Source organism: Erpetoichthys calabaricus, chromosome 9, assembly GCF_900747795.2.
Source record: "Erpetoichthys calabaricus chromosome 9, fErpCal1.3, whole genome shotgun sequence".
Classification (NCBI taxonomy): Eukaryota; Metazoa; Chordata; class Cladistia; order Polypteriformes; family Polypteridae; genus Erpetoichthys; species Erpetoichthys calabaricus.
Window position 1 is genome coordinate 137609117 of NC_041402.2, and position 22317 is coordinate 137631433.

At 41.5% G+C, this 22317-nt stretch overlaps 2 protein-coding genes and 1 long non-coding RNA gene across 3 annotated transcripts in view; 1 reads left to right on the plus strand and 2 right to left on the minus strand.

Annotated features, from left to right (window-relative positions):
• The window catches only part of LOC127529147 (uncharacterized), a 202248-nt gene extending 200991 nt beyond the window's left edge, over nucleotides 1–1257 (plus strand). Inside the window, exon 3 of the long non-coding RNA XR_007935834.1 lies at nucleotides 1204–1257. This is a non-coding gene — a long non-coding RNA (uncharacterized LOC127529147). The remainder of the gene's footprint in view (nucleotides 1–1203) is intronic.
• LOC114658154 (alpha-(1,3)-fucosyltransferase 7-like) overlaps nucleotides 1–22317 on the minus strand; it is a 227024-nt gene that overhangs the window by 200685 nt on the left and 4022 nt on the right. The window lies entirely within an intron of this gene.
• On the minus strand, nucleotides 977–10881 carry LOC114658155 (alpha-(1,3)-fucosyltransferase 7-like). The gene is made up of 2 exons (XM_028810235.2): nucleotides 10478–10881; nucleotides 977–2203 (listed from the first exon to the last, which is right to left on the minus strand). The coding sequence occupies exons 1-2, from the start codon at nucleotides 10504–10506 to the stop codon at nucleotides 1030–1032; spliced, it is 1203 nt and encodes a 400-aa protein (XP_028666068.2). The 5' UTR covers nucleotides 10507–10881; the 3' UTR covers nucleotides 977–1029.

Genomic DNA, 22317 nt, shown 5'->3' on the forward strand with positions numbered 1-22317 from the left:
TTAATTATTTCATTAAAGTAACTTGCAACAGTTCAGATTAAATGTCATTTAAACCTTCCCTATGTATTACAGTTATGGAGACCAGAAGCACACAGCTCCTCAAACACCTGACATAACAGACAGAGCCACAAGTCCTAGCACAACACAGGCTTTATTTACAGTGGGAAACATTTTTCTTTTGTCTGCCACCTGCAGCACAGTACAATAAGCACCAATACAGCACACAGTTCTTTCTTCTCTTCTCTCTTTCTCACTTCCTTCCACTTCTACTCCTCCCCCCCTTTTGATTGCAGTTTGGTAATTGGTGATGGCCACTGTATTAAGCTGATTTTACTGTCATGTTTTTGAAACTATACTGGGACCATCATAAGTTTGTGGCTATATCATATTTTATTGTAGTATAAATTATTCTGAAATGGTGTATTTGTATGGGTTGTTGTGATAAAAATTAGATCAGGGCAGGACTTTGGTGTTGTCTATTTTGTCCATTCTCATTTTGGGTGTGATGTGAGCCAGTGTACAGTAGTCCTATCCCCCACCCAGTACTCCATTATTTTAACGTACTCCACAAAGATAAAGATAAGTGTAAGTTATTTGGCCTGTGAAATGTGACTCTTTCATTATTTTCTTTTTTTTTTTTTTTTTTTTTTACATATTTAAAACTGGCACAATATTATGCAGCATCCTCCCCAGCAGCTGAAGCCACCTAAGCATTATTTTCTTTTGACCAAGTCCAGAAAATACTGTACATTTTTGTACCTAGGCCCCTTGGCTAATCCCTACATTTCCACCATGTTCTTGTTTCCTTAGATTACGAATGAAATTCTTATCTTGAAACAAGCACCCTCAAAGCAACCTCACAAAATTATCAGAGCTATAGAAGGCAACACCAGATAGATTATAGAAAAAAAATTATTCATTTATGTTTTTGTTTCAATAGGTTATCACTAAAGTTTTGATCATATTACACATCCTAATTTCCACTGGAAGTTATTTGAAATCCTGTTATTGTAACTTTTCAAAGCAGCATTAGCCATACCACCACTCATCAAAGTTGTGATAGACTTTCTTCTGGGGCAGGGTGTGATAATTTTTGCAAATTTGGCAGATACGCTCCCTCGAGTCAGTCAGCTTGACTTTGAATTGTTTTTTCCACTCAAAGTATTGCTTATAAAGAGTCTCGTTCTTTGCCACTCTCTTAAGGTATTCTGCCAGTTCTTTGGTGCTTGGGAAGTCCTCCACATGAATGAATGACCCTGGGGGCACAAACTTTTCATAGTTGCTTCGTGGTGGCCCAAAGACTACAGGCACTGAGCCTGACATGAAGGAATTCCTCCACAGCTTTTCAGTTATATAATCCTGGTGTACGGAATTTTCAAATGCTAGATAGAAGGGATACTTGGAAATCGTTCCTTGGAGAGTTTCTGGGCTCAATGGTTTTCCATTACCTTTGCCATATATATCAATTGTCATATAGTTTTGCAGGCTCTTTACAATGCTTGTTCTTTTGTGATGTTTTTTATAATTGCTGACCACCCAAGCAGCCAAGCAAGAGCCTTTTTTGGGAATGGTGTAATGTTGGTCAGTATTTGGTATAAGCTTTCCATAGGGGGTGTAAATATCTGAATCCCGTCTATAGCTCATTGGCCAATTAAAGATTCCATTTAGTTTTTCGATCTTCTTGTTGTGGCTTGGAGATTCCATAGACATCCAAATCCACATCTGTTGCTTAGGACGTTTCTCTTGTGGTAACGAAGTTACAGAAGGATAAATGTCTACATGACGGAAGAACACAACATCAGCCTGCTTAAAGGCAGACCGGTTAGTTGTCATGTGGCAGCCAGGGATACCATAGAGTTTGGCACACATATTTTCAATTATATTGGGTTTTTTGTTATGAGGCCAATTCCAGATGAGAATTTTAATGGTATGTGCAGTAGGGATGGTGCTATAGTTCCTGCTAATAAGGTCCTGTATCAGAAACAATGTGAAACAAACAAGGCCCAAAGCCACAAGGCTCTTAAGTTGACTTACTGGGTGCAGGAATCTTTTATAAATTATGCAGATAAAAGCACTGGAGCTTGCAGTTTCCATTGAGGGGAGGGAACAGTAAGTGGATCTTTCCTGTAGGAAGTCTGTTGTGAAGCAGTGTGCAGAGCAAAGGAGCCTGTGCAGCCACTGGAAGAAGCCTTTAAGATGTAGCCTAGTTTGGGTGGAAAGAACAAATACAAAGATAATAAGCATGAATTTGGGGTATCTTATTTATAGCCACCACTTTTGTGTGAAAATGGTACTAAATACACAATTAAAAACAGATATCCCAACATAATTATATTATATTAATATTGAATTAAACTTAGTCAAAATGAATGGCAATCAGTACATAGTAAAGCTGCATGGGTCAGAAAATAACACACATGTTTCCCTAAAAGATAGCTATAAGCTATGAAAGATATGGTAGTAGGGTCGACAAGAAGAATTACTTCTATTAATAACCATAATAACTTGGTTATTTAGATTTAGAGTGGCACAGTATATAGAAAAGACTAAAATATTAGATGACTGGCAACCCTAAATTGACCATTTAGGAGTGAGTGAGTGAATGAGTGAACAAACGAACCATATTATGGACTGTCATGCCTTTAAGGGATGGCTGCTAATTTGCATAGATAACATCCTGCTACCTCATCTTCTAATAGAGAACGTGAGTTCATAAAGAAGGTAAGTGAATGAACAGAAATAGATAAGTTGCCAGTCACTCATCATTACAAAATGGCCTAATCTAGTACTGTATGTTTTACTTCATCTAGGTCTACCAGGACACAAATTCTTGATGTCTTTGTACGATTCAGATGGAGTTCCTAAGTTCACAGTTGAATATCAGATAACAGTGCTGCTCACGAGGCTACGCTCCTCCAGTAATTCATCATGCCACAGGCAATGGTGTGATACTTTATACAGTAAGTACAGACTTGAATTCAATTTCACTGCCACACTTGCTCTCAGCCTATTCATGTGGCCTCCTGAGATTTACCAGTGTGTCGCTCATTTCCCCAGGAGGTAACAACTGGTACTTAATTAATTAATTTAATTAATTTTGCAGGCGTAGTTTTTTGAAGCCATAATAAATTTATATATGAATTATGTCCTAATTAACGGCTGGTTTAACCCAGAGTTACTGTAAACTATCAGCTTATTGAAGCCCATTGACTATTTTATAGTCTAACTTATTGAGCATATCTTCCTCGGTTTTGTTTTTATCATCTTCTTACTTCTTATATATTTTCCCCAGAGATTCACTCATTATCAAACCTTTTTAATCCAGTTTAGGTTCACAATGCAGGAACCAGCACTGAAAGAGTCAAGATTAGAGTGATTAATCAATTAAACTGAATGTGTCTGAGATTTGGGAAGAAAACCTGCACAGTCAGTGACCTTGGAGGAATTTAAACCCAGGACTTTGGTACTATGAGGGAGCAGAGATAGCCATTTGTACAAAATTTTGAAATCTTAATATAAATTAACATAATATCAATAACATACTGTATATAACAAAATCAGTCTTCAACAAAACATTCAAGAAATATACAACATACACCAAAAACCACATAGAAATGATAGAGCAGATTGTAACATGATTTCAAAATAGGGCTGAGCACATCACTACTCAAGTTTAACTGCTGACATCACTACAAATTATAGGATTTAAAAATAAATACTCCCTCCTCGAACCGCCACCTTATCGTGGTGGAGGGGTTTGTGTGTCCCAATGATCCTAGGAGCTCTGTTGTCCAGGGCTTTATGCCCCTGGTAGGGCCACCCAAGGCAAACTGGTCCTAGGTGAGGGATGAGACAAAGTGCAGTTCATCAAAACCTCCATGATGAATACAAAATTTGGATAGCGTTTTCCCTCGCTCGGACGCGGGTCACCGGGGCCTCCCTCTGGAGCCAGGCCTGGAGGTGGGGCTCGATGGCAAGTGCCTGGTGGCCGGGCTTGCACCCATGGGGCTCGGCCGGGCACAGCCCGAAGAGGCAACGTGGGTCCCCCTTCCCATGGGCTCACCACCTATGGGAGGGGCCAAGGATGTCGGGTGCAGTGTGAGTTGGGTGGTGGCCGAAGGCGGGGACCTTGGCGGTCCGATCCTCAGCTACAGAAGCTGGCTCTTGGGACGTGGAATGTCACCTCTCTGAAGGGGAAGGAGCCTGAGCTAGTGCGCGAGGTCGAGAGGTTCCGGCTAGATATAGTCGGGCTCACCTCGACGCACAGCTTGGACTCTGGAACCAATCTCCTTGAGAGGGGCTGGACTCTCTACCACTCTGGAGTTGCCCCCAGTGAGAGGTGCCGAGCGGGTGTGGGCATACTTATTGCCCCCCCCGACTTGGAGCCTGTACATTGGGGTTTACCCCGGTGGATGAGAGGGTAGCCTCCCTCTGCCTTCGGGTGTGGGGACGGATCCTAACTGTTGTTTGTGCGTATGCACCGAACAGCAGTTCGGAGTACCCACCCTTTTTGGAGTCCCTGGAGGGGGTGTTGGAGGGCACACCTTCTGGGGACTCCCTTGTACTGCTGGGAGACTTCAATGCTCATGTGGGCAATGACAGTGAGACCTGGAAGGGCGTGATTGGGAGGAATGGCCCCCCCGATCTGAACCCAAGTGGTGTTTTGTTATTGGACTTCTGTGCTCGTCACGGATTGTCCATAACCAACAACATGTTCAAGCATAGGGGTGTTCATATGTGCACTTGGCACCAGGACACCCTAGGCCTCAGTTCGATGATCGACTTTGTAGTCGTGTTGTCGGACTTGCGGCCACATGTCTTGGATACTTGGGTGAAGAGAAGGGCCGGAGCTGTCAACTGATCACCACCTGGTGGTGAGTTGGCTCCGATGGTGGGGGAGGATGCCGGTCAGGCCTGGTAGGCCCAAACGTGTTGTGAGGGTCTGCTGGGAACATCTGGCAGAGCCCCCTGTCAGAAGTAGCTTCAACTCCCACCTCCGGCAGAACTTCGACCATGTCCCGAGGGAGGTGGGGGACATTGAGTCTGAATGGGCCATGTTCCGTGCCTCTATTGTTGAGGCGGCTGACCGGAGCTGTGGCCGTAAGGTAGTCGGTGCCTGTCGTGGCGGCAATCCCCGAACCCGTTGGTGGACACCAGTGGTGAAGGATGCCGTCAAGCTGAAGAAGGAGTCCTACTGGACCCTTTTGTCCTGTGGGATTCTGGAGGCAGCTGATAGGTACCGGCAGGCCAAGCGGAATGCGGCTTCGGTGGTTGCTGAGGCAAAACTCGGGCATGGGAGGAGTTTGGGGAGGCCATGGAGAACGACTTTCGGACGGCTTCGAGGAGATTCTGGTCCACCGTCCGGCGTCTCAGGAGGGGGAAGCAGTGCAGTGTCAACACTGTGTATGGTGGGGTGGTGCGCTGCTGACCTCGACTCAGGACGTTGTGAGTCGGTGGGGGGAGTACTTCGAAGACCTCCTCAATCCCACTAACATGCCTTCCAATGAGGAAGCAGAGCCTGGGGACTCGGAGGTGGGCTCCCCCATCTCTGGGACTGAGGTGGTCAAAAAACTCCTTGGTGGCAGGGACCCAGGGGTGGATGAGATGCGCCCGAAGTTCCTAAAGGCTCTGGATGTTGTAGGGCTGTCTTGGTTGACACGTCTCTGCAACATCGCATGGACATCAGGTACAGTGCCTCTGGATTGGCAGACTGGGGTGGTGGTCCCCCTTTTTAACAAGGGGGGCCGAAGGGTGTGTTCCAACTACAGAGGGATCACACTCCTCAGCCTCCCTGGAAAAGTCTATTCGGGGGTTCTGGAGAGGAGGGTCCGTCGGATAGTTGAACCTCGGATTCAGGAGGAACAGTGTGGTTTTCGTCCTGGTCGCGGAACAGTGGACCAGCTCTACACCCTTAGCAGGGTCCTGGAGGGTGCATGGGAGTTCGCCCAACCAGTCTACATATGTTTTGTGGACTTGGAAAAGGCGTTCGACCATGTCCCTCGGGGAATCCTGTGGGGGGTGCTCCGAGAGTATGGGGTACCCAGATAAGAGCTGTTCGGTCCCTGTACGATCGGTGTCAGAGCTTGGTCCGCATTGCCGGCAGTAAGTCGAACCCATTTCCAGTGAGAGTTGGACCCTGCCAGGGCTGCCCTTTGTCACCGATTCTGTTCATAACTTTTATGGACAGAATTTCTAGGCGCAGCCAGGGTGTTGAGGGGGTCCGGCTTGGTGGACTCAGGATTGGGTCACTGCTTTTTTCAGATGATGTTGTCCTGTTTGCTTCATCAGGCCGTGATCTTCAGCTCTCTCTAGATCGGTTCGCAGCTGAGTGTGAAGCGGCTGGGATGGGAATCAGCACCTCCAAATCTGAGACCATGGTCCTCAGCCGGAAAAGGGTGGAGTGCCCTCTCAGGGTTGGGAGCGAGATCCTGCCCCAAGTGGAGAAGTTCAAGTATCTCGGGGTCTTGTTCACGAGTGAGGGAAGAATGGAGCGTGAGATTGACAGGTGGATCGGTGCGGCGTCCGCAGTGATGCGGGCTCTGCATCGGTCTGTCGTGGTGGAAAAGGAGCTGAGCCATAAGGCAAAGCTCTCAATTTACCAGTCGATCTATATTCCTACCCTCACCTATGGTCATGAGCTATGGGTAGTGACCGAAAGAACGAGATCGCGAATACAAGCGGCTGAAATGAGTTTTCTCCGAGGGTGTCTGGGCTCTCACTTAAAGTTAGGGTGAGAAGCTCAATCATCTGGGAGGGGCTCAGAGTAGAGCCGCTGCTCCTCCACATCGAGAGGAGTCAGATGAGGTGGCTCGGGCATCTGATCAGGATGCCTCCTGGACGCCTCCCTGGTGAGGTGTTCCGGGCACGTCCAACCGGGAGGAGGCCCCGGGGAAGACCCAGGACACACTGGAGGGACTATGTCTCCCGGCTGGCCTGGGAACGCCTTGGGATTCCCCCGGAAGAGCTAGAAGAAGTGGCCGGGGAGAGGGAAGTCTGGGCGTCTCTGCTCAAGCTGCTGCCCCCGCGACCCGACCTCGGATAAGCGAAAGAGGATGGATGGATGGATGAAAAATAAATACCATACTTCTTCCAAAAATTTTCTTAATAATTATCCTATTAAAATATTAATATGAATAAAATGTGAATGAATTGAAAATAGCATTAACTAAATATTTTTCTTAAAGATAAAGGAAAGAATTATAAATGAGATCTTTGTCACTTATTTTCTTTACCAAAACAAACATACTCCATCCTTTCCCTGCTTCCCATCCAGGGCTAGCGTCTGACTTGAATACAGTGCTGTCAGGATAGGCACCATGTCCCTGCCACTGTCTAATGAAATAAATTGGCTTAACAAATTGAATGGACAGATAATTTCTTCATTTGTTAATTACAAACTGGTTAATAAGCTGGTTAACATTTTTAGTATGTGAAGAGGAAGTGTAATGTGATCAGGGGCTCAGATGTTCTAGGATTTAAAATGTTTCTTGTTATTGCTTGTGAGCAGTGGAAGAAAAGAATGACATCTTTCATGGGAAACCCTAAGTAAGGAGTCCAGCAGAGTTGAAATGCAAAGCAATTAATCCCTGGCATCCCATAGTTGCTGGCAAAGTAAATTATAACTGGTAATTGATTTGATGTAAGTATTTCTGACAAGCTAGACAAGTTCAAGAAATGCATAGTCAACTAAAGTCTAAAGAATCCTATTCTGGAACCTGAAGCCATTACAACATGAATGCCATAATTTCCTAAGTGCTGCCACTGAGAACATTTAGGCATCAAGCTCTATAATTCACAAAGGCCATTTTGGAGCAGTAAAGATGTTTATTATGCAAGTGCTGGCAAAACCTATCATGTCAAATCAGTAACTTCTCTTTGATATATTTTACACCTGGGATTCTAGCAACAGCAATGGATAAATGTTCAGATTTCTGTACTTACTGTAGATAGCAGAACAATATATTTGGTCCAAAGGCTGATGAAATACAGCATTGTAACAGATTTAAAATATTTGCATACCATTCTCATTTTTAAAAATAATGTCAAAATCTGTCATTAAAGTACTGTATGTGTTTAAGCTGTTGTACATGTCCTACTTAGGATTGTGGCAAACTAGATAGATCTCTCTCTTTCTCTCTCTCTCTCTCTGCAGCAGTGCTGTTATGCCACTTGACTCATACTTCACCCGTCCCCCCCAGCAGCCACCACCCCCATCCACTAAAACTTTAAGAATCTTATCTTAATACTATGACACTCTATGCTGCATTAGTGATTGGTGAACAGAGAGGGGATAAGTCCCACATATGCAAAACTGAAGTAAGCTTCAAGTCCTGATTTCCAAGTTTCAAGTGAGGTTGCAACTTATAAAGATTTTATTCATGCAAATCAAGTCGATTTGCTGGATTTATTCAAGTCAAGTCATAGTTGAGAAGACTCAAGTAAAAACTGCTTACACATCCACCACTATCTGTGATATAATTATGCTTGAGTGAACAATGTAAGCAAACAAAAATCATTAAAATATAATGATAACTAGCCGACGCCCGCCGTAGCATATGGCGGTGTAAGAATAGGAACGGAAAACGGTGAGAAAGGAATTCAGAAATCAAGAAGAAATAAATATTCTTGAAAGACGCAGTGTGCTTGTAGAATTTCCGGCCAAGCAGGATTACATGTGAAGTGATAAATAAATAAGGCTTTCCGAATTTACGTACTATGGCCATAGCATCCTGATAGTTTTGTTGCATGTATCTTGGACTTCCTGGAAATGTGGACGGTAATATGATCATTTTGCCTACATGTACATTGTTATTTTCAGCGTTTGCTTGCAGTGCGTCTGATAGTCCTTTGTAGTCCAGTTATACTGAAATCCACCCCTTCTGCTTGATAAATAACCTGTCAGTATGATGTTTGGTGTATCTAATCAGTATTATTAAAATATATCATAACTATTCATTAAGCCATTTACAATAACGGGCGCTAGAACAGTAGTGCATAAACATTATAGTAGGAACAGTCTATATTAAATGGCAAGAGACTTTGACCTCATTCGTTTTGTTGGTCATATTTTTCTTTGTCTTTCAGCCTTTCTTTTCTTGAGGTTTACTTGCTGAGCTGACCATTCTTCGTGGGCTGCTGCCGTGTATTGTGTGTCTTTAATTTTCTGTGACAGTAATACTGTCTTGTACGTCCGCTGGCTTGTACATCCGTAATATACCTTTAATTTTCTCTGGCGGTAATACAGGCGTGCGCGTCGGTAATATGCCTTTAATTCTCTCTGACAGTAATCCTGGCTTGTATGTGGCTGTAATATGCGTCACTGTATTGTGTAACGTTAAATTCCTCTCGCAGTAATACTGGTTTGTATTTCCGTAAAATGCCTGTAACTTTCTCTGAAAGTAATATCGTGCATTGCACCGTGCCCCGCGCATGCGCACTTCACCAGAAGACACACACGGACACCTGTACGCACACAGGGATTTTATTAAAGAGGATATTGTAATAACCCTTTCCAGACGGGCAAATGAATCTCGCAGGCAAGTGGTGGTAATTATCAAATAAAAAAAACTAATCAATGGTTTTATTTACTTTCCTTCTTACTTCAACATGCCGAAAACAGAATCAAGTCAGGACAGAAAAAAAACAGCAAAACACACCACACTAAAACCCAACCCACAACCAACACCCCACCTTCCCAGCACCCCAGAGGATGTTTTATTAAGAGTGGCAGTTGTGTCTCTGCCCGTCCATTTTTTTTTCTTTTAACTATTTATAACTAAACACTCTGCCCAGTGGCAATTTCTTTCCCAGATCGTTACATTTCTTTCCCAGATCGTTACAATATAAAGTTAGATTAGTTCAAATAATCAGGTCCATTTAAGGATCAGAGGTACAGAAATGTATCATTTTAAGGAAAATTTCAGAATAAGTGGTCTGATTTAAACTTAATAGACTAAGAAATAGTATTGTGATCAACTGGAAAGATCTATGCAGATGCATCTCAGAAGGTTAGATGTGCTTTAATGTTTAAAGAAAATGAACTTGAAGAAACCAGATCAAACAAGGGATCTCATTTTGGGCACAAATTAACCATTAATCTGCAAGACTGATGACAGTGACTGCAGTCTTTGAAGACAAACCCCTGTGTTAGATGGACTTTTCTCATTCATAAAAAGAAGACAAAATGAAGTAGGAAAGTCAGTTTAATGGGATGCTTTATTAAAACTAAACTTTAAAATAGTCTGACTAAAGAAAAACAACTTTGCATTGTCAACTTATACTTTATAATTAGTAACCTTTCAAAGTAGTGAATAACATAAACATGATGCACCTAAAAATCCAGATGTAATCCAAATCATACACACACTGCCAGCACACACATTGTACATTTTAGCACACATTTACCAAACCCAATACATAAATGATCAGTTTATGTTTAAAAGAAAAATGGGAAAAGATGAGAAACATCCATGCTTACCATATAGAACTCAGCTGGTCCATAGACATGTTCTTAAAAGCTCCAAGTCCAAGAAAAGCTAAGTGTTTAAGCAAAGGGTGAATTTTTCAAAGGCTGTTTTCTATCAAGTTTGACAGAAGTCGTCTTTCTCACTTTGGCCACACTAAAAATTTGCAAATTAAGCTTTATTTCTGATCACTTCTGATGTGAGGTCTCTGGGACTCAGGCAGATTATTTATTTAAATCGAAGCCACAGTCAAACTTGGGATTTTTCCGTGGTGATTATTCAGAATTACAGAGCTATTAGATCAGAGACTTCTTTGTCAATATCTGACACAATTGCATTCTGTCAGTGTAGATTTAACAACTTGTAGTTCGGTATGCTCTAATCTTCAGAATATGACTTTAGCAGAACAGGATTCTCTTCTCACCTTAAAGGCTGCTCTTTAAGAGGAAATGCCTTATTTATAGTCAGCTATAACACACTGCAACCTGACACGCAGGTGTCTTATATGCTAATGTTAACCTTTGAAGTATTATTGTTGTGTAGGTGACTCCGTTCTAATTCTTTCATGTGTATTAATTAGCAAGGGTTTAAACAGCTTAAAAATAAATGAAAGACTCTAGCAGGGAAACACCCGTGTCAAGTGTGGTATAGCGCACAGGTGTCGAACTCCAGTCCTCAAGGGCTGCAGTGGCTGCATGTTTTCATTCTAACCATCTTCTTCATTAGTGAGCCGTTTTTACTGCTAATTAACTTCTTTTCTGCTTTAGTGTTAATTAACTTGACTCAGGCCCCTTAATTGTCTCTTTTTCCTTAATTAGTAGCCAAACAATAATGAGACATCAAACAAGCCACCATATGACCAGCTCACCTGTGCCCATCACAAAATATCTGAAAATAAATAAAGGTGAAGGTCTCAATAAGGTTGATCTCTCAGGTCACCAAACATTTTTAAAATGTTCTTAGAAAAAACAGAAAAATCAACAGATTTGGAAATGTCTGCTGTGGCAGAATGAGAGCAGCAACAAGCCATGGAATTAAATAACAGGCTTAATTAACAGCAAGAATCAGCTTCTCATTAAGATACTGTTTGGAGTGAAATTGGTTGGAGTTTGAAATCCCAGTTTAGCTGGTCATCTGTTGGCTCGTTTCACATCTCATTTCTGTTTGGCTGCTGAAGAAAGGAATCAATTCGAGGACTGATTCCTTAAAAACAGGGCTATTAAAATGAATGGAAAATGAGTTAATTAGCAGTGAAAACTGCTTGCTGATTAGGAAAAGGGTTAGAATGAAAACCTGTAGCCACTGCAGCCCTCCAGGCCCGGAGTTCGACACCCCTGGTATAGCAGGTCCACGGCTTCCGAAAATAAAGTCTGTTTTTAAATCAGTATAGCCATGACATTCTCCGTGGGCGTGATAGACGGACGTATACGAGAGGAGGGGGATATAAATTGGAGAGAGAAATCGTGGAGAAAAAGAAAGGAGAAAGGTTGATGGAGAGAGAAAAGCGGATGCAGTAAAAGGTCGGAAAACAGCAGTCAGGTGGTGACGATCCGGACACCTGGAAGGTGGAGACGCCACAAGCTGGGGCCCTGCATTATGCTAATGCGCTCTGGGGGCTGGTTCGCCCCACTGAATGTACGAGTGAGTGGGGTGAGCAGGAGCGGTGCCTTCCCGAAGGATCTGAGGAGCGACTGCGGGTGCGCGAAGGATCCTCAAGGGAGGAGAGTTGACCTTGGCGGTCTGGCAGTGACGTCCTGATAGGGGGCAAGACGAAGGTTAACTGAAGGAGCTCGTGGTTGTTGGTTCTGCGTGGAGCAGAAGGTGCAATGGGAGGAGGGCTGGAGAGTAAGGAGAGACTGCGTTTTAATTACTGCATATATTAACCTTGTGTTTTATGGATTTATTTATTGTTGGTTTTTATCCTCACTGGACCTTTATTTTATGGATTTATTTATGGAACTTTCGACACTGCACTTTTTGATTGTTAAAATAAAAGCACGTTTTCACTTTTGGAAATATCCCCTGGCTACATGTGAGATTTGTCCCCATTTGTCAGCTCAACTCGGTAATATTAATGACGGTATTGTGTTCAGGGCTCCCATAAGGACTTTGGGAGCCTGAAGAGAACACACATCGTCGCATCAAGCACCGCATTCCCCCAACTCTGTCGTAAAATTCAAAGAAACTCAGTTGTAAAGGGGGGGGGGGGGGGGGGGCAAACATGAATGCCTCTCACCAAAGTATCACTAAATTGCATTGCTTTACCTAAATTACAAATAAAGACATACAAAATATGTATCAAGTTATATGCAAAATCTTACATCACAGCAGCGTTAAGTGAAAGAATGTTTAGAATTTCTGATGTTGTTTGAAATCCATCATTAAAATCACTGTAGTTTTAAGTAATTTTTCTGTAGTTCAAGATTAATGGAAAGTGTACAACTATCAGGTGGAGCCTTAACTTAGGGAATGGTGTCAATATTTCTGTAAATGAACTGAGTCAATGTTTTAGTAAATGAACTGATATCAGAGTTCCTACTTAAAATATACTGCTCAAAAAATTAAAGGAACACTTTTTAATCGGAGTATAGCATGAAGTCAATGAAACTTCTGGTATATAGATCTGGTCAGTTAAGTAGTAGAGGGGGTTGTTAATCAGTTTCAGCGGCTTTGGCGTTGATGAAATTAACAACAGGTGCACTAGAGGAGCAACAATGAGATGATCCCCAAAACAGGAATGGTTTAACAGGTGGAGGCTACTAACATTTTTCCCTCCTCATCTTTTCTGACTGTTTTTTCACTAGTTTTGCATTTGGCTACGGTCAGTGTAACTACTGGTAATATGAGGCAATACCTGGACCCTACAGAGGTTGCACAAGTAGTCCAACTTCTCCAGGATGGCACATCAATACATGCCATTGCCAGAAGGTATATTGTGTCTACCAGTACAGTCTCAAGGGCATGGAGGAGATTCCAGGAGACTGGCAGTTACTCTAGGAGAGCTGGACAGGGCTGTAGAAGGTCCTTAACCCATCAGCAGGACTGGTATCTGCTCCTTTGGGCAAGGAGGAACAGGATGAGCACTGCCAGAGCCCTACAAAATGACCTCCAGCAGGCCACTGGTGTGAATGTCTCTGACCAAACAATCAGAAACAGACTTCATGAGGGTGGCCTAAGTGCCTTATGTCCTCTAGTGGGCCCTGTGCTCACTGGCCGGCACCATGGAGTTCGATTGGCATTTGCCATAGAATCCCAGAATTGGCAGGTCCAACACTGGCACCCTGTGTTTTTCATGGATGAGAGCAGGTTCACCCTGAGCACATGTGTCAAACAAGAAAGGGTCTGGAGAATCCGTGGAGAACATTATGTTGCCTGTAACATCATTCAGCATGATTGGTTTGGTTTGTGAGTCAGTGATTATCTGGGGAGGCATTTCCATGGAGTGACGCACAGAACTCTACAGGCTAGACAACGGCACTTTGACTACCATTAGGTATCGGGATGAAATCCTTGGACCCATTGTCAGACCCTATGCTGGTGCAGTGGGTTCTGGGTTACTCCTGGTGTACGACAATGCCCGGCCACATGTAGCGAGAGTATGCAGGCAGTTCCTGGAGAATGAAGGAATTGATACCATTGACTGGCCCCCACGCTCACCTGACCTAAATCCAATATAACACCTCTGGGACATTATGTTTCGGTCCATGCGACGCCGCCAGGTTGCACCTCAGACTGTCCAGGAGCTCAGTGATGTCCTGGTCCAGATCTGGGAGGAGATCCCACCATCCATCGTCTCATTAGGAGCATGCCCCGACGTTATCAGGCATGCATACCAGCACGTGGGGGCCATACAAACTACTGAGTACGATTCTGAGTTGCTGCAATGAAATTTCGGCAAAATAGACTAGCCTGTCGCATTATTTTTTCACTTTGATTTTCGGTGTGTCTTTGAATTCAACCCTCTTTTGGTTGATAATTTTCATTTCCATCAAACGATGTGGTATCCTTTTGTTCCTAACACATTACCCAGTCCATATCTGTATAGCTATCCAGCATGTTTTTTTCTCTTTGAAGTCTGATGTGTTTTTAAAGTGTTCCTTTAATTTTTTCAGCAGTTTAGCAACTGTGATGGACGGCAGGCGTTTCAGTCTGGCTGGGACGTAACCTCAACAGAGAAAAAGAAGAAAAGCAGCCTTTTCAGGGCACTACATCCCCCGGGACACTAGATGGCAGCTTCCCTGGATGGAAATGGTTCCCCGGATTTCCTCAGGGCAACATGGGACATGGAGTCCGTTTCTTCAGCCCTGTTGGATGCCGTGGGTGCCGCCAGGGGGAACTCAACCAAGAACCAGGGGACTATTCCTGTTACACTAACCCGGAAGTACTTCGGAGTCATGAGGACGGAAACCCGCAGTACTTCCGGGACACTTGAGAAGGATGATATGGCGTTTGACCCAGAGAAGGAACACTTCCGGGTCATAGACTATTTAAAGGACTTTTGGGAATCCCAGTAAAGAGAGCCGGAATTGGGAGGTTGAGTGACAGAGCTGCTGGGAGGAGTGGAGGATTGGTTATTGTTTTTGATTATTATTGATTATGGAATTTTGGAGTGTGTGGTGCTTTGTGCACTTTATTTAAGAATATTAAAGAAATTATTCTTGGTGCTTTTAAACGTGTGCCCTGGAGGTCTGTCTGGTGGGTTTAGCGGGGCAACAGCGCCTCTAGCATCCACAAACGTTAACCAAAACTGCCTTATTTCCATTAATTTTCATTTATTTTACATATTTGTACTCTGTAACAATAGTCTCTCAGGATAATTGCAAGTGAAAAGAAAGAAGTAGGAGATGAGAAACATAAACCAAAAATCATACTTAAAGGACAAGCAGAGGAAAAGGAAAAGAGATCATGCAAACAAATCCAAAGAGCAAAATCAGAACCAAAGCTCGAAGATTAAAAGATTTCAAAATCCTAGCACTACGACCTACTTATCTATACTAATAAAAGGCAAAGCCCTCACTGACTGACTCACTCATTCACTGACTCACTCATCACTAATTCTCCAACTTCCCGTGTAGGTAGAAGGCTGAAATTTGGCAGGCTCATTCCTTACAGCTTACTTACAAAAGTTAGGCAGGTTTCATTTCGAAATTCAAAGCGTAATGGTCATAACTGGAACATATTTTTTGTCCATACACTGTAATGGAGGAGGCGGAGTCACGTATCGCGTCATCACGCCTCCTACGTAATCACGTGAACTAAAAACAAGGAAGAGATTTACAGCACAAGTCGCACGCGGGAACGAAGGTAAATGACGTTAATTTTTGACTGTCTTTTAATACTGTGTAAGCATACATATTAACACATGTGCAATTAAACGTGTGCATTTACGGGGTGATTTCTCAGGCTTAAAAGCTCACCTTTTATCAAACGCGGGAACAAAGGTAACTGACGTTGTTCACTGTCTTTTAATACTGTGTAACCATACATATTAACACATGTCCAATTAAACGTGTGCATTTACGGGGTGATTTCTCAGGCTTAAAAGCTCGCCTTTTACTAAAAAGGTAAATGCAAAAATATTTTCAATCAGTTTATTGAAACGCTCCCGTTAAGGATTGCAATAACATATTCGCGAGATAAAAGAACGAAGTAGGGGGAAATGGAGGAACAGCCGCAAACAGCGAAGAGCAAAAAATTAATTAAACAATTGAGAACGGAGCGAGTTAAGCATACAAGCATGTTCATAAGGGAAACAAACCACGGTGTAAAACGTAAGTTTAAATAAAGTTTATAGAAACGCTCCCGCTGCGGATTGCAATAACATATTCGCGAGATAAAAGTTTAATGAAAAGACACGAGGTATAAACGAACCACACGCCGTGGCGCAACGTTAGGGGCAACAGTTTCAACCATTCTATGATCTGCTTCTCGCAACTGAAAGACGGCACATGGCGGATGTTAGCCGACTTGCTGACCGCAACGTTAGGGGCTTCAAGTATGGCGCTGACGCCACATCTCAGTGCCAACACTTTGCAGACTGTACTTAAAAGACACGCCCTCCTCACTGGACAGTTAAAAACACCAATCAAACTAACGATGACATCAAGTATTACCCAATCAAAAGTAGGAAAGGAGGCATCTTCATAAAATGCGTGTGGGATGATTTGCATGAGACGCTGCTTTAAAAAAAAAAAATGATTACAAAAATACGGGATAAATCCCGTCCAGTATTGATTCAAAACGGGACGCGCAATTTCATTGTCAAATGCGGCACGATTCCGTATTTTAAAGGACGGGTGGCAACCCTACAGTGCCAGGTAACCACCCATACAATCAGATTGTGATTCAGACTAGGAATGCAATGAATGTAATTACCCCGATCTACATACAAGGCGAAAGTCTTGCAACATTCAAAGATGATGGTTTGGGATAATTAGTACTTATTAAGTACACCATGGAACATAAAAGAGCTTATGAAGCCTTAAACCGAAAAAAGCAACATCTCAGAGATCGTACAAAAAAAAAAGGAGGTAATGTCGTTTTACTCGCTGTAGATTTTAGTGAAACATTACCAGTTATTCCACGAGGGAGACCAGCAGATGAACTCAACGCTTCTTTAAAATCCATGCTTCTCACACGCTCGGTTATATGTCGCGTGTTCTCGGGTAGGTACACCAAAAAATGTATACATTTAAGCATGTAATGGGCAAAGAAAAAATGAGGTATACCCGAAGGCACTGCAGTAGTACTCAATGTAACTTTACTTCTTAAATGTTAATGTTTTACTGTTTAATAATTTATACGCTTCTTATATATTGTTCAAATTCTTTTATCAAAATACCAGTGACAGCGCAATGCACGATAACATGGAGTGAATACACCATACGCATCTGCCCACGGCCGCCCTGGTGTGCGCAGATAGGAGTTGATTCTAAAATAAAATAAACATAAAAAGAGTAATACATTCATCACCCATAAAGCGGATAGCAGACGTGACGTATTATACATGTACCACATTTCAAGTCAATAGGTGAAACAGTTTGCAAGCTACAGGTGATTTAAATATCCTGGACAGACCAACGAAAAGCCACGGTAGCAAATTATACAAGAAGATTTTACTGTTTAATTATTTATATTTATATGAAATGTGCTTCTTATATATTACTTCATATTCTCATATGATAATGATGTTAATGTTGTTTATATTGATTTCTATGTTATTGTAAGTGCATCTATGTGTGTATATGTATGTATGTATGTGTGTATATATATATATATATATATATATATATATATATATATATATATATATATATATATATATAAAAAATATATGTGTATATGTATATATAATATATCTGTATATGTGTGTGTATATGTGTATATGTATATATATATGACAGCAACACTCATAACAATGACAACACAATTACATTGAAATTATGTTACGTTATTTTTAAAATGTTTCCTTTACTTTTTCATAACCTCTTTAACACACTACTTCTCCGCTGCGAAGCGCGGGTATTTTGCTAGTTAACTCATAAACAAACAAAGAGGAAGTTAACAAAAATTCAGTTTGTCAAATCAAGTCAAAAATAAACTCCAAAAATTTAACCCTACACCCAAAAACCATGACCTGAGTAAATATTTGCATACAAAACGCACATAATCTCACATCCTCAGCATCTGAAGAAGAACTTCTCCTTATATCCTGGCAATGGTTAAAACCACAACCAGTTTAATAAGTTTTTGGAGCCTATCAAAATAAGTTAGCGTACAATTCAAACTGATCACTTAAAGGGGACCAGTCACGATTTTATGTCCTTTAATAGTGATGGGTCCGCTTTCATGTAGGAGATTTGAAAAAGTCATGAGTTAAGTGTTGCAGCTATTTTCATAAATTGCACTGGTCTAGTTTTAAACTGGAGAATTAATGTAGCAGTTAAAGTATGGACTTACAACATTGATTCTTGGCATTTGGGTTCTTCCCTGATCATATTATTAAACTAGTGATATTTCTTACAAAAAAGTGCTACACACTGAACAACTTATAGCTGAAGATTATGCCATGTTTAACAACTGCAGTTGCTTGATCTCACTTTGAATATGTCACATTGCATAACAAGGAATCTCAGATGATGGATTAAACAACACCCTTGTGACTTTTCACCGATGTTTCTCTGATCACACAGATGGCTCTACTAAAGTTTTCTAGTTATGGTAAATTCAGCTGGTGTCTTTGCCTGTCATTTTTCTTTTTGAATTCTGTCTTGGTATGACAAACACAAGACATCAGTATGGTGATGGAAACTGTAATGAAGATTTCAAACTCACAGTAATGAACTATGAATTAAGCAATAAGAAATCCTCTGTCAGCTGAACAAAAACAAAAACAATAGCATTAAGCAGTTATGCATCCAGGTTTGAAGGGGCAACTCTTCATCATCATCTGTATACTTACACAACCCGCCAGTAAAATAATATTTTCTATAGTTTCTCCTCTTTTTATACTATTGATTTTACTATGTTTTATTAATTTAGCTTTTTTTTATTACTGAGCTTAATTTTTCCCATGCAAGAGTAAATTATTTTTAAAAAAGTGTGGCGCTTAATAGCTTATTGTAGTTGGATTAACTGGAAGTGTTACTTTGAAAATTACTGGTATTTTAAGAATCCACATACCATTTTATTGTAATAACAGTCACTATTTTGTAATCTAATGTAGTACTTTGTGGTGATTTCACATGTGATCAGGTGCTATATCAGTGGAGTGGTATAGTAGCAAAAGAGACATAAAATCAGCCCTCACGTTTATGATTCATATATGCTCAGAGTGTCTATATTACTGTTGATCAGCTAATTTCGCCAAAGCATTATTTGCAGTGAACTTGCTGCATTCATGTTTGCCCTTGTTTGTTGAATTTACTGATAATTCAGCTGGTTTAGGAGAACTGTTTTCTCCAGCACTCCTTAATGATTTGCAAGGACCGTGCAACATTCCTTGGAGCTGTAACAGCCAACATTGGACGGGACCATGTCCCTGGGTATATAATGATCATTTGCATTACAGTCTTTGTGGGACTTAGTTAGTAGTAGAACAGATAAGTAAATAATGCAGTTCCATGTCATTATAAGGGAAGAAGGCACGTGCCCTATGCATGCATAATTAGCCACGTGGAAATAAAAAATAAACCTTGAAGGATCCCCCCACCCAAACATAGGAGACTCTATCAAATAATAATAATGGAAGATTTATTATGATTTAGAAAATGTTTTTGATAGAAGAAAAAGTGCAAAGCATCAGCACAGTTTGGAGAGCCTTCAGCATAACTTCAAAAGCTAGTGTCTTCAATCATGACACACCACTTTGAATTTTCTGCCATTACAAGGCCTACGTATTTTTTCAGACTTTTAACTACAATTTCAGCATTTCCACTTTGTTTTGACATGATATATGATTGCACGTCTCTGACTGTGTTCTTTCTTCTTTCATCTCATGGAGGCATGGTGGTGCAGTAGTTGGCACTGCTGCCGCACAGCTCAGGTCATCTCTTGACCAGAATAATTGGTCTAGTACAGTTTGGCATACATTTCCCTAGCCCTCAGGGACACTTTAAAGATGACTGCACCATTATAATCCAGTCAACTTTAATTCAGTTAGCCATTCCCCATTGCCTTAAATGCATTTCACCAAGTTCAGCGATATTCAAAAAACACTTGATTTCTCCCAACTCGAGGTGAAGTGAACACTGTGGAGTTCGCTCATCATAAGTCTTTATGTTTGACAGGTCTGCATATTGCACGGTATTACTTGATGGAAGTAACAAGATATTCCTTTAAGTTGTGCAGTGAATTGTAATGGAAAACGCAATGTTTGAAAGTAAGCCTTAATTAATTAAAAAATATAATGATCTAATGCCTCGCAGTTGGGAGATCTGGGGACCTGGGTTCGATTCCCGGGTCCTCTCTGCGTGGAGTTTGCATGTTCTCCCCGTGTCTGCGTGGGTTTCCTCCGGGCGCTCCGGTTTCCTCCCACAGTCCAAAGACATGCAGGTTAGGTGGATTGGCGATTCTAAATTGGCCCTAGTGTGTGCTTGGTGTGTGGGTGTGTTTGTGTGTGTCCTGCGGTGGTTTGGCACCCTGCCCAGGATTGTTTCCTGCCTTGTGCCCTGTGTTGGCTGGGATTGGCTCCAGTAGACCCCCGTGACCCTGTGTTCGGATTCAGCGGGTTGGACAATGGATGGATGGATGATCTAATGTTTATGAGGCACTCATCTTTACAATACTCTGCATAATTGTTGCTTTCAGTCCCTGTACCTGGATCTGTCCTAAATTATTTCCTTTCAAATAAGAGTAACTGAAATGTTATTAATATTATTATTATTGAAGAATTAAAGCAACAAACTGATAATGTTTCTTTTTTTAAAGTAATTTCCCTTTTTAATTCAATCAAAAAAATCCAACCTATTATAAATAAATGCAATTTCATGTAAAATGCTTCAGACTAATAGGGATATATGAAGGCCTGTAATATTTCCTTAATATATTGTATATTAATGATCTTGGAAAAATCAAACTCCATTCTCGGTTTGAAAGGCTACATCAGTACGTTATACAAATCTCATGAGCAGAGCAGCACACCACATACAAAATAATGTTGTTACTGACTATGATTGCTTCTCTTTGCATGCATATAACTGTATGCTGGTGCAATACTGTATATGGGAAATGTGAAATACAGCAACTGGGCAGTGATAAATTTTTTTCACAGTCCTTAATGCGTCAAACAAGCAAATAATAGTGGATATATGACAGATGTAAGTTACTCCACTTGGTGTATTTTTAGAATAGGAGAGGAAATTTCAGTACTTAGAAAACCCCATAGTCTTTGGGGAATGTGCATGCTCCACATAGGCAGGTTAAAAGATTGCACCCATGCCTCTGGAGCTGTGACACATGAATGCTAACCACAGCACTACCATAAAATTAAAATGTCCTTGTTTGAATTAAAAGCACAACATGTTGTTTAATAGTACGTCACCACCTCATTTAAATATGTGTGACACCTTGTTTAATTGTGCATCGACACCTTGTTTAATTGTGCACGTCACATCTTTACATTTTTTGTCGTTTGCCTTTCATCTGCCCACTCTGTTACAGAGTCCAGATCGGTGGAGCATTGCAGTAATGGTTGTCCATCTAGATGTTTCTTCTTTGGAGCTCAGCCAGAGCAACAATTGGGTTTTTGGTCACCTCTTTTACAATGGCTTCTCCCACAGTTGCTCAGTTTGGACAGGTGGCTAGCTCTAGGCAGAGTCGTGCTTGTTTCAAATGTATTCAATTTAAGAATTATGAATGCAACTATGCTCTTGGAAAAGCCTGTCTAGGCTCTAGTTCAAGACTGGAATAAGAAATTAAATACTTTAAAATGTTCTACAGGAACCTCCACAGAACACAACTCTTTAACTAATAACCTCCATACCACTCTACTTTCTCTTTTCTTTTGTTTCGTTTGCCACTCCTGGACATATTTGTGTTCTCTATAGGAGAACTAGAACATTCGTCTCTTGCCAAGTTATAATATTAATGGGACTGGTTTCAGGATTCTTGCTGACCGATACCCTACTGCTCCACATTCCCTCTAAGGGAGGAAAGATTGATATTTAGCTTGCAAAGTTATTCGTATAACAGCAAAGGTTATGTGCCAATATATATATCCATCCATCCATTCTCTTCCGCTTATCCGAGGTCGGGTCGCGGGGGCAGCAGCTTGAGCAGAGATGCCCAGACTTCCCTCTCCCCGGCCACTTCTTCTAGCTCTTCCGGGAGAATCAATATATATATATTGTCGCAG